At 39.7% G+C, this 12,969-nt stretch overlaps 1 protein-coding gene across 1 annotated transcript in view; it reads left to right on the top strand.

The window, feature by feature from the left end:
- Positions 1–12,969, top strand: part of TTC12 (tetratricopeptide repeat domain 12) — a 101,115-nt gene that overhangs the window by 44,256 nt on the left and 43,890 nt on the right. Inside the window, exons 7-11 of the mRNA XM_018572060.1 lie at positions 580–640; positions 4,782–4,970; positions 6,271–6,340; positions 8,968–9,056; positions 9,856–10,024. Of these exons, the coding sequence (XP_018427562.1) occupies positions 580–640; positions 4,782–4,970; positions 6,271–6,340; positions 8,968–9,056; positions 9,856–10,024 (578 nt within the window). The remainder of the gene's footprint in view (positions 1–579; positions 641–4,781; positions 4,971–6,270; positions 6,341–8,967; positions 9,057–9,855; positions 10,025–12,969) is intronic.

Below are 12,969 nucleotides of genomic sequence, written 5' to 3'. Positions count from 1 at the left end.
CTTCTGAATTGTTTGTGTTGATCCAAAATTTTATGTATTGTTCTTTTATGTAAAAAGTTGTATTTTTTTAATGAAATCTTTATAAATCCGAACAACCAGACAGGTTTTGGCATGGTGGTCTATAAGTACCCAGAAAGCCCTCCACTGAAGTAATGAGAAACAAAGAAGAGTCTTCCTAAATCAGGAGGTATTTGCAGGTCTTACTTAATGAGAGATAAACAAATACCTTTTTTTTCTTTATTAAAGGTTAGTGGGTGGTGCCATGCAAATTATTCCTTTATGTCCATGTGGCCAACTGCACTTTGAGAATGGTTATAGTACAGATACAGCCTAATATTATCGAGCCACCTATTCCAAACTGTGTGTAGCCATTTCAGGCTAGTGTGTCATTTCAGTGCAGAAGTATGGCTTATGGACTGACACAAAGGAACAAACAGACACCTGAGGGAAGTAAGACCTGCAAATACCATCTTTTTTAAGAAGGCCCTACCTTGTTCCTTCACAAGTTAGTAAGTTTTAGAGGCAATAAAAAAAACACACAAATTTTGGCACACTAACTTTTGTTTTCCTTTTCCCTAGGCAAGAACATGGTATCAGAAGATCATGGATATTGACTCTAGCAAAATGAAACTTGTCAAAGGTATATAATAGTTGTCTTTAATACAAATAGGTAATTATCAGGATGCCACTGAAAGTATTAATGGGGCTTGAGCAAAACAAATGTTTTATTGTCTGCCCCTTATTATTCTCTTCACACAGATGCTGTTCTGCACAACATCACTACCCTTAATAGAAAGTAATATACTCTCTGATTTGGATAGCAACTCTACATGGATAGCAAGTGTAGGATAATCATATCACCGGGGGGAAGATATTATCACCCCATAACCCCTTCAGCAAAGGTGGGATTCACTGAAGGTCAAGCTTCTTTTTTTTTGAGGCCCACTGCACACTGAGCTTACTGAGGTCTATGTGAAGTGTAAATCATCTCTGTTCCAGAACATTCTGTATATACCCTGCTATCACTGTGCCACTGGGAATTAACTCTTCCCTCTCATCACATAACATATACAGCTTTGAAATGCTGCAGTGCCCTAGCGAAATATACAATGATTGATCAGAACTGGAATCTGGAGCAGTTGCCCATGACAATCAGCTTCTCTCTTTCATTTTCAAAGCTTAACTGAACAAACTGACAAGAGAAGTTAATTGGTTACCATAAGCAACTGCTCCAGATTTTATCTGCTCTAGATTTGATAAATGTCCCCCAATGTCTTTACAGCTTTCATATAAGCACAGACACACACACACACAAAGATACACAATTTAATCATGAACTTTAAGTATAAGTTAGTCAACCTAACAGTATGTATTTGGGTTGAGGAAGTACACACAGAAAACATACAGACTCTGTCTGGATACAGCTCTGGTGAGAATTGTTCCCACAACATGGGAAATGCAAGGCAACAGAGGTAAGCCAACAGGTTATATGTGTTTCACTAAATAAAATGGCCACAAATTGGCACACATTATTAAGTAGTAACTCTACAGAAGTAACAGTTATTAATGATCAAGTTCACATGATTGTCCAATGCTCTAATTATGTGCGATTGATTACTAAAGGATGCTGCTGCACATTTCTTGTGTAGTTTTCTCCATAGGGAGTCATTTGTTTCATCTGCTTAGTGATCAATTGCTATGCCTAGCAGTTAACTGTTAACGAGTGGTTACATTTCTCAGTATCAAGAGATTCAGATCATTAATTTTGCTCCAGCCTAACATCTAATTGTGCCAGTTGGCTGCTGTAGGGAATTAAGCAATGGAAAGGACCATGTGGTCTCCCATAATCATATATACAATTTATTTGCTTATACTTTTGCCTTATGCTACAATAACCTCTTTTTACTAAGCTAATAAGAATCATAACAGCCATGTGCTTAGTGATCCCTTGACTTCTATAAAACATGTATGAATCTTGCCTTGTCTTCATTATAAGGGCTAGTCCTGGGCATTTGTATGTGGCCAAGGTATATGTGCAGCTCATGCTGCAGGCATGTTGGCCATTGCAGTACGCAGATAGAGTTTTGTGAAAACAAATAAGGAACATACCTGCCTTTACCAAAGGAGAATCTTTAATAAAATCTGTAGGATGTAAATAGGAAAAGGTACGTTTTCTTTAGATGTTTCAGCTCAAGCAGTGCATTCCTGAGGTGGGTGTGTTAGTTATAGGAATTAATAAAAGTCGGTGTAAACATTGCAGTAAGCTTTGTTCTCTATTCTATTAGCACAGAGTACACTGGCATACTTTAGTGCAATTATAAACAGTCGCTGGTGTAAAGCCTAATGCATACTAGCTTGAAGACAAGCAGAAAATACAGAATTTTACTAAAATGGGAGAATCTATTAGACCATAACAGTACCAACATTTAGAGCAGCATGGGATATACACTACATTTACTGTTGATCTATACAAATGTGCAGCATTAATGTCTGAAAATGTCAGGTCATTAGTACTAGACATTTATATATAGCTGCATCTATGTCTAGTTCTATATAAATATCCATTTCGGGCAAGGTTTATGTTATTTAATGCACAGTGTACATGCAACATTGAAATCCTTAATTTATTCTGACATGATGTTGTTTCTTATGAGAAGCCTGAGAGATATCCATTCGTACCGCATGCTAAGCTAAGCCTGAGGCTGTTCCATACTGTCCACTCTTATGTGTGAGCCAGTAAAAGCTTGGTCAGTTAATATCCCAGGGAGGAAGAAATAAGGTCAGTTTCACAGTTATGAAAAATAGATATAGGTTGAAGCTTAATCTAATCTATGATTTTAAAATGTGTTTATATTAACTGTCTCACAGCCAGCAGTGCTCATTTTTGTAAAGGTCAACTGTCATTAAAAAGGGCAATGTAATGTTTATAGGTTGCTGTTATATTTCTATTTTATCATATAGTTTTGTTTAATTCCATCATGGATTGCAATTCTTTCTCAAAGGTTTCTCTTATTTGTACATGATTCCTTTATGGAATTTTGAGTATGTAATATAGGAAACAATATTTTTTTTCTTTGTATTCATATTTTCAAATGGCATTCAGCAGCCTACCTTTTTGGCTGCATAAAGGTGACAACAGCTTAATGACAACCTCATTTATCCACAGACAGAGTATATGCCAATTACTTTTTGTTCAGGTGACAATAGTTAATTATACAATATACTTGAAACCATATAAATCATGTGTATGTGTTAAGTACTTAAAACATTAGAGTCACTCCTGCAGGACTCCAAAAAGGTCCCCAGATACATTACTGCATAATAGCAAAATGGTAGCTGAAGAGTACAGCTACACAGGAGAGACACATACTTGCCAAGGGCAGCTAAGATTCTTTAATGTGCATGTACTAGATATGGGAAATAAAATGCACTGGCAAGAAGTTTATCAAATTTTAACTAAAATGAGAAGTGTGCTTGGAAGGGAAAGCTCACTAAAAACACATAGAACAAATTCCCATAACTCAGCTATGCTAGCCAATAAATAGACCTGGTTTTCATTTGGTTCTGCATATGGAGTACATCCAAACCACTGAACAGTGAATACCTATTTGCACCTTTCCCAAATCACTTTCCCAGCTCCATTCTGAAGCTAAAGAATACAAAGTAAAAAGCTGATGTACCGTATTTGTCGCCGTATAAGGTGACTTGGCGTATAAGACGACCCCCTACTTTTTCTTTTAAAATATAGGTTTTGGGCTATACTCGTCGTCTAAGACGAGTACAGTCCAAAGTAATGTTTAAATACACCCACTAACCTCCTTGGCGGTATTCCCGAGTGTGGCTCGGGGTTAATTTTCAGTACCATAAGCGGTGACCCCGAGCCACACTCGGGATTACAGCGTAGCATCTCTTACCTTGTCCACGATCTCCGCTGTGTCCTCCGTCTTCCGGGTTCCACCCCTTGTGAGCGTCCGCGTCGCAGGGAGCGGAACCGGCGGGAATTTTAAAAGTTAACGAAAAAAGAATAGAACAAAGAAGGAAAAATAAATAATCAGACCCCCAGGGAGGCTAATCTGTCAGCCCACTGGATGTGCGGTAATACTGTATGTACGTTAGCTTTGGCTACATACAGTACACCGCACTGAGCCAATCACGGCGAGCAATGTACATAACCTCTGCCAATCCAAGCAGGCTTTGTATTCATTAATGGAATACATCGCTCGCCGTGATTAGCTCAGCGCGGTATACTGTATTTAGCCGAAGCTACCGTACATACAGTATTATCTGCACATCCAGCGGGCTGACAAAGGGAGAGATGGGGCATGTCAGAGATGGGGCATGTCAGACCAGGTCGGTTGCTAAATGCACACTAAATATGGTATACGCCGGATTGTATACCTGGCGTATAAGACGACCCCCGATTTTCGCGGGATGTTTTTAAGTCTAAAAAGTCATCTTATACGCCGGCAAATACAGTAATTTTGTTGAATTGCCATATACCTGATCCAGTAAACAGAAAAGTTTAGGAGGTGGGAAAGTTAGGAGGTAAACGTCACAGCTGTGCAGAAGGAGCCTTGTCACCCTAGGACAGGAACAGCCTGTGGAATTATCTTGCTGGCAGTCAGAACTTATTTAACTGAAAAAGGAAATATAAAGAAAAACGTTATGGCGCTAAAGGGACGTGTGCAGAAACATGTTTGGCTTGAGTGTGTGAGTTTGGATTAAGAATTCCACGAGTGGTCCCAGGGATGTTGTATTAATAGATACTTTCCCTCTGACAGGGTACTTGAATGAGGTGGACTTCCAGGAGAGGAAAGACAAGGAAGAGCAGAATGCCTTACAGGAACTAGAGGCTGGGGCTGAAAATGCAAAATCTGTAATACAACTACTCCAAAGACTCTCTAAAGAAGATCAAATTCCACTCTATTACTCTGGAGGAATACAGCTTCTGGCTGATGTTGTGAAGGGCTGTAAGCTATTTCCACTATTTTATTCATTACTTAACTGAGTCTATTCTAGCTCAGGGCAAAGATTGTTTTTGCCACTTTATATGATGACTCTAGTCGATAACTAGCTTAGATTCCAGTTTAAATTATGAATTGCTTTGCCAACTGTATTTAGATTCTGGAATACTATTTTACCCTGCATTACAGTGACATTATTTTTAGTATTCCCTAGTTTAGTGTGACTTTCATTATAAAGCAATCATCACCTATGATCAAACAGATGCATAACATGAAAGCATTAACAACTGATACATTTCCAATTAAAATAACAGAATTACCTAAACAATGTACAGTTAATTCATTACAGTCAAAATGTAAAATTACATATAAAAGACACACATTTATGCTGTTCTGTATTCATTAATACATCATTACATTAAATCCTGTTTTCAGTGCAAACAGAGTAAGCGACTGAATTTGAAATGCATTAGCTGTACAGCAGAGCTCAGACTTGAGAAAGAAGCAGCTTAAAGATCCAAGCAGTTCATGTGCTGACAAGGAGCATGCTGATAGCAGGAGAAAGCAGAGTGACAGAGAGTGCTGTTTCACTGTCCAGTCACAGGTTGGGAGCAGGTCATTGACAGCCAAGGCTAAGTGAAAGTGTGTTAAATGATGATGGCTGTCATTCAATTCTGAAGAGTTATGACTAGCGGGGGGGGGGATAGATTTCTCTTTCAACATTTTTCCTTTTACTGAGTGCCTACTCCCAAGTATAGTATGCAACATAAAATGTAAAAAAAAAGGAACCACTACAAGGCAACACGCTATTACAGGGGAGCCCAGTGATGAATTTGAGTAGTTAAATATATGGATTTACCTATTTCACATATCACTAAAGAACACTGGATATATTGGACTCTTGAGCGCCACCTGCTGGCAAAGTCAGAGAACTGCACCCAGCCAGCAGCAGCTACGGAGTAGCCAAATTGAACTTGCAATCGCAATCTACCAGAAATATCTTTGCGATCGACTGGTAGATCGCGACCGACCTATTGGGCACCCCGCCACTAATAATTCAGCTTAACTGCATGGCCACCATTTATAGCATTATAATATGCATATAGCAAGTAGGGGTGTTTCTTTGCTGCTTTTTTAGATCCTGATCCATATTAGGAGCTTATTAGCTTATTTAACACTTGTAAATTTTAAAGGACAATAACCTTATGACTCAATGCAAAAACTGTTTCTAGTACTGAATTTTATCCCTTGCATGCCTTACTATAATATTTCATTAATTTACCTTTTTTTCTGTTTTTGCATACAGGTACAGCACAAACTCTATTCAGAACTAGTAATGGATTCAGTATCATTGGGGAAAACACAGTTATCAATAGGTAAGAGGTGCAGTGAGAATTCTGAGCAAGAGATAGCCCAACACATGCATTTCTAGTTTAAATAACTCCGCTCCACGCAAAATGTAGATGTGAAATATTCATTTTGAGTAGTCATTTTTTTGATTTGAAAATGATAGGTAAACCTTGTACATTCATAATATAGAGTCAATTTATGTTTTTCCATACACATACCTTGCTCAGAACAATTTAAAGGTGGATTATGTGAACTGGGCTGTTAATAGTAACTTAGGGGTTTATTCACAAAGCTGCTGAAGGCAGCTGAGTGAATAACCGAGCCGAACGTCGTTTGACTATTCACTTCGGCTCAGTATGGCTGATTTCAGGCATCGACTAAAATCAGCCGTACCTCATGCACACAAGTGCAGAAACAGTTGACTCAGCCGATCCAACATCTGGATCGGCTGAGCCAAAGATCCGGCAGTTCACTCTCTGCCGTTCCCCCCTATTCTCATAGGTGCAAAAGTGAACAGCCGAATGCCACCGAAATCATTTAAATAAATGTAACGAAATAAAAATGTAAAAAGTTAAGAAAATAATGCAATTTATTTTAAAGAAAACAAAATATAGCATGGGGTCCCCCTCCCACATCATACCAGACCCTTTTGGTCTGGTAGGAAAGTTAGGAGTGACCCCTATTTAAAAAAAAGAAAAGCTCTTAAGGTCTAGTAGGGAAGTTAGGAGGGACCCAAAAGTTAAAAATAAAAAAAGTGAAAGGGGTTCCCTCCCAAAGTAATACCAGGCTTTTAAGGTCTAGTAGCAATTTTTAAGCAGGGACCCCACCCCCACAAATGGGGAAAAAAACATGGGTTCCCCCTAAAATTCCCCACTAGATCCTTGATCCGAGCACAGGCCTGGCGGGGCAGGAAAGGGGGGGTGGGCGTACCAGGCCACATGCCCTCCGCACTGAGAGGGTGCTTTTCCAGGGTCGCCAGGGGTGTTAGTTGTGGGGGTGTGGGCAGAGGGGCTTATTCACTTCAAGATATGCCTATAATAAAGGAGCACCCAAATGCGGCCCCCCTTGTGAATGAGTAAAGGGTCACTAAAGGGTTAAATAAAAGTTAACAAAAAGTCCAGACTTTAATCAAAAATCCTTTAATTGAAATAAAAATGCAGCAAAGGATTTTTGACCTTTACTTAAAAAAAATGGATCCACCAACATAAAGGTCAATCATGATGTCCAGCATTGTCCATGACCACAACGACTTGGCGAAATAAAAAATAAAAATAATAACTAAATAATAATAATTTTAAAAAGATGCCTGCCGACCCGACCGCACACGACGAACTCCCGCAGAATGAAGAATCTGACAGATGCCGGCAAAATATAAACAATTGGGCGGAGCTAGTGGTGACATCACTGCTAGCTCTGCACAACTGTTTAGATTTGTCCGGCACCTGCCAGAGTCTTCCAGCAGGTCCCAGGCAAAGGAAAACAACTGGGCAGACTCCACACAGTTGTTTAATGACAGATCATTCATTACAGTACAAAAGCTGGGCAGAGCCAGCATGACATCACGACTGGCTCTGCCCAGCTGTTGTCCTTTGGGGGGAGAACGGTCGGTTTTGGCTGTCACTACACTGTTCGACTGTCACTACGGCTCAGCCGAGCCATTTGCCTGCCTTCGGCTGCTGTACAGGCTGTTGTGAGTAGCCCGTACAGCAGCACTTCGGTCCGACCGAAGCTATGGCTAGATCCTTTGGCAGGTAAGTGAATAACCCGCTTAGTATTTTTTACATTTAGTTATAATTTAGATTAAACAAAATATTTTGAATCACCAAAGAGAACGAGACACCACACCCCTCAATTTATTATTTCAACAACACAAACAAAGTATGGGGCTTTTAAGGTGCCTTTAACAGGAATCAAACAGAGTTACAATATAATAGGAATATTACATTTCTTTCAAAAAACATTTTTTTATTTTATAAAATGAGATATGTTACGACTGTCATAAATACCACTGAGGTTCAAACACATGCCAAAAATAGTTTGCTACATGGTGTTCTATATGAGTGTAGTACCTCCCTGGATCACACATACACATTTTGTACATAGATAATTCAATAAATATGTCAATCAATTGTTTTGTAAAAATTGTATATATCTTGTACATAATATCTTCAAATCATGTATCGATGTGCAGTGGATCCAACCTTCTATGCTTTTCGACAAGACTTCATCAGGAAGACCGGAGGCAGCCATTTTAGATAGCTTGGTGGTAGATAAGTCCACACACACAGGAAACATCCCTCATCATCCAAAAAAAAAATAGAGAGTGGAGTGCGCAAAGGGGTGACATGACAAGCGGTACTTGCTGACCATAAATATTGACGAGCACTCCCAGACCGCTTCTCCAATCGATCTGTCCATCTCTTCCTTTCCCTAACAAATCTCTGCCGCAATAGAACACGCCATCTAGGCGTGCCGTGTGATGTTTGCAGCTGGGGCGGGCCTGTGGTGTGTTAGCAATAGTTTAGTAATAGTTTAGTTTAGTTTTGTCTAGTTCCATTTTGTTAGGGATTGTATTCTTTACTTTTAGTTATGTCACTTATATGTGTCTTATTTTGATGATTGTGTTTTAGTGATTATTTTTCTTTAACTTTAGGAGCCTTACCACCAGACAAGCAGACCCCATAGATTCAGATCTTTGTATTTCAGTTCTCACATTATGGCAAGCAGTCTGCAATGGAAATGGTAATTCGATAACAATATATGGTGCTATTTCCTCACTAAGTTCAACTTTTCCTTAGAGACATTTTGTTCATTACTTCCTTATTAAGCTTACCATTTCTTATATGTTGCCTTTTTGTAGTAATGTGTGTAACTTTTCTTAAAAGCAGAAGATATACTGTATTTCAATAAATGCAAGCAGAATAACAAATCTAAACTTCCAATTACAATGGATATTGTATCATTTTTATCTTGTGGTTCCTAGAACAATGCTGCTATTAAAAAATATAACAGTTAAATGAACCTCTAGTAATTTACAAATTGTAAAAACAGATGTGTTTGAGTGTCTCTAAAATAAAACTGATTTCCTGATTCCAAAGAAATTACATTTTTTTTATTACTGAACATAACATTTAAAATAAAAAAACAGTATGCATTTCCTGTACATTTCTAGTGCAAATCTAAAGCCAAAACATTTTGCTTTTGGAAAGAGTTTAGGCTTTAGTTAAACTTTATTGGCTTGTGTACACTGGCCGTTGTTTGCATTCGAACTTGTATGAGTTGCATTTTACAGACTTGCTTCTCCCAGTTGTTGTATGGAAGAACTGCTTTTCTTCCCAAGCAAGTCAATGATAACATAAAAGCAGCTCAAATCAGCTGGAAGCAGCTTAGGCAGAAGCATTTAAAGTGCCTCAAATGACTGAATGCAGCTGAAAATATGCTGTATTCTTCTGTCACAAAACCCTTTCACTGGTTTTGGTGTATTTTTCAGACTGAATTTAAAGACAAGAATTCCCTAAAGTATTTTTTTTTTTTTTTACAGAAGAGAACCAGAACTTGTTTATCACCCAAAGTAATATACGCAAGCAGATCTTTACATTGCTGTCGTCAGAGATCCCTGATATTCAGAGAATGACACTAGCCCTTTTAAAGATGTATTCCTCAACAGCTGATGGAAGACTCCTACTGGTCAAACACTTAGACCCTTCTAAGTATGTTCTTTTATTTTAATCTCTAATAACATTTCTCACAGGATTCTTTAAGCAAAACTGTTTTTGTAATGGGGCATTTTTATTGGGGTTAACACAAAAAAAAGCAGTTTTGCTTTACTTTGATCATGGTTTTTGGGTGTCATTTATTAAATACTGAAGTTGAAATAATGAAGTTGTTTTTCTGGCAATATTCACTCAATATATCTGTGCTCCTAGTTTATTCCTACCCACACAAAATAAATGATCCTAATAAAGCAGCAGGTGTGTTGATGTATAAACTACACCGCACGTACGGAAAAAAAATCCACAATCATTGCGCTGTTTTTCAGCAATGTCTAAAGGCAATGTAGAAAAAAAAGGTTATAAGCCATCGAAAAGCATATTTCCAGGTTGTTGCCTTTTTTAGTTAAATGATAAAAATAGTGTTTTTTGGTAAATTTTCTTTATTTTAGTATTTTGAAAATGTATACATTTATATATACAGTATGTGTATTATATTTTTACATTCCTAAATTCTTAAAACCCTTCAACAAATTAATATTTCATACAGGGTGCTCTCATGCTTTAGTGTGTGCAGTGCATGCTTCCTAATAGGCTAATTAGAAATAGGCTTCCTAATTAGAGAGACTAGCCTAGCACTAGCTCTGTACTTTTTGCCTGCTCTTGTGGGAGTATAAAAGTGGCAACTTGCACACAAGAAGAAGAAGCTAGAGAGTCAATTTCCATTCCAAATCATTCAGCTGGCAATCTGCATTCGTTGCACAGTGGTAAACCCTCTATTTTAGATCATGGAGTGCCAGGCAAGACACTTACTGAGGTGAAGAGGTACATCCTATCTACACTAGCAAGGAAAACCTGTATAACATTAATAATGAAGTACTCCGGGCTCCCTCTGGTGTCTTCATCACAAACCCAGACATAGGGGTCTATTCCCTAAGCTGCCTGTAAGAGACTTACCCCATATCGTTGCGGGGCCGCGATCCGGGGCCGAGCACGCGCACAGCGTAACCTAGCTCCTCCCCCCAGCGTACACGCACAAGCCTCCTTAAGCCGCGACCAGACGAATCTTCGGCGTCCTACTGTTAGTGACAGTGAACGCTGAAGATTCACGTTCCTGCATCCGCAGACTGAACGGGGAACCTAACACCCTACCACTTGGCACCACTAGTACCCCACTGCTGAGGAAGGACTGAGAACCTACCTGTACTCGCCTCCAGCCTCTGAACCGCAAGTACCCTGGTTGACAGTGGCACAGCTCTGCCTCTATGCTGCATGTGATACAGCCTCTCATGTAACCAGCCTATTGAAGCCTCTCTTAAACTGCCATTACCTATGGTTAAATGACTATTCACCTCTATGCAGATTGTCAGGGGATTGCCTTGCTTATTGAAGGAATTGTTGTAGTCAGCTAAGTGTTATACGTTGTAACCACTACCACACAATTGATTCACTTGAACTGTAAATACTTACCTGATTCTTCTCCAACTAAGTGGTGCTACATTAGGGCAGATTGCACTAGATTATACTCTGATTTTCTAATTACGATTGCATACTCGTAATCCAAAAACAACGGTTACATGATGTTACCGGTCTCATTCAAATCTCTAAGTTGCTGAGAGAGTATGATAGAGACCGCTCGCTGACAATACCGTTTCCTACAGTCACTCCGCAGCTGTGATCCAAGGCTTGCCCTGCAGGGATATTACACTGCCAAAGGATCTAGCCATAGCTTCGGCTGATCCTGGGGCCGAAGCTCAGTATAGCCTGTACAGCTCCCGAAGTCGGCCGAGTGACTCAGACGAGCCGAAGGCATATGCCTCGGCTCGACTGAGCCGAGGTGAAAGCCGAAACTGGCCGGCCGACAGCCTGCTTCTGACAGCTGGGCCCAGCCAGCCGTCCCTAGTTACCAGCTAACCAGGGGCGCTGTCATTACACACTGAGAGCGGCCTCTCCGTGTTCTCAGTGTGTAATGACAGATGGCGTTCCTGGTTACCTGGTAACCAGGAACGCCATCTGTCATTCCTCCTCCGGACGCTCTAGGAGTCTAATAGGCTCCCGGCCACCTGGGAGAGAAACACTATCTCCCAGAAAGGTTCACTCTGCTCGATAGGAGTGCATAGCTAGATTCTTATTGGCTATTTCAATTTGCAATAGCCAATAGCAGAAGCCACACAAACCCACCCGATGTACGGCTGATTTCAGCCAATATACGGCTGGAATCAGCCGTACCAGCCTGAAGTGAATAGCTGAACAGTGTTCGGCTCACTTCTCTTGGGGTCGGTTAGTCACTCGGCTGCCTACGGCAGCTTAGTGAATAGACCGCATAGTTCCAGAGCAATTGCTTTTTGGCAAGTGGTGGGGTCTAACGATTGCCTGAACTATCCTTAACAAAGGGCAGGCATCCCAGTGACATCTCTTGTTCAGGTACCAGCAGTTGGACATAACCTGTAGTTTTGATAGGTAAGTATTACACAGGTTTTATTGTTTTGTATGTTATAGAACAGTGGGAGGGAGCACGTAAAATATATTTGTGTTAGACTTCACATTTGCTTTAAAGATCTTTGATACAAACAAAAAGAGTACAACAACTAAAAAAAGTACATGTAATTAGAAGCCTTTTGTTCTTCCTAATGCACGTGGCTGGATCTTCACATGATCATTTTTCAGTGTGGTCTTTTAAAGCATTTTCAGAACAGTGACAAATTGACCCTTTCATCCAAAATATATCATGCTGTGCTGCTAAAGTACCCAGATATTTTCTTCTCTGCTTCACATTCATTATTCATTAAAAGCTGGGAGCAGACAAATTCTATGGCAAGCTTATCTCCAACTATTTTTCAAGACTATTTTAAATGATTGCTGTTGATCCACAAAAGAAGCTACCAGCAGTGATGTACTGTAATTTGCTGTTGCGAGGGCAGCAATGCATACCTGTATGTATTCTA

Source organism: Nanorana parkeri, unplaced genomic scaffold (assembly GCF_000935625.1).
Source record: "Nanorana parkeri isolate BGI_ZX_2015 unplaced genomic scaffold, ASM93562v1 scaffold1922, whole genome shotgun sequence".
Taxonomy (NCBI): Eukaryota; Metazoa; Chordata; class Amphibia; order Anura; family Dicroglossidae; genus Nanorana; species Nanorana parkeri.
This window is presented reverse-complemented; position numbering and strand designations above follow the sequence as displayed.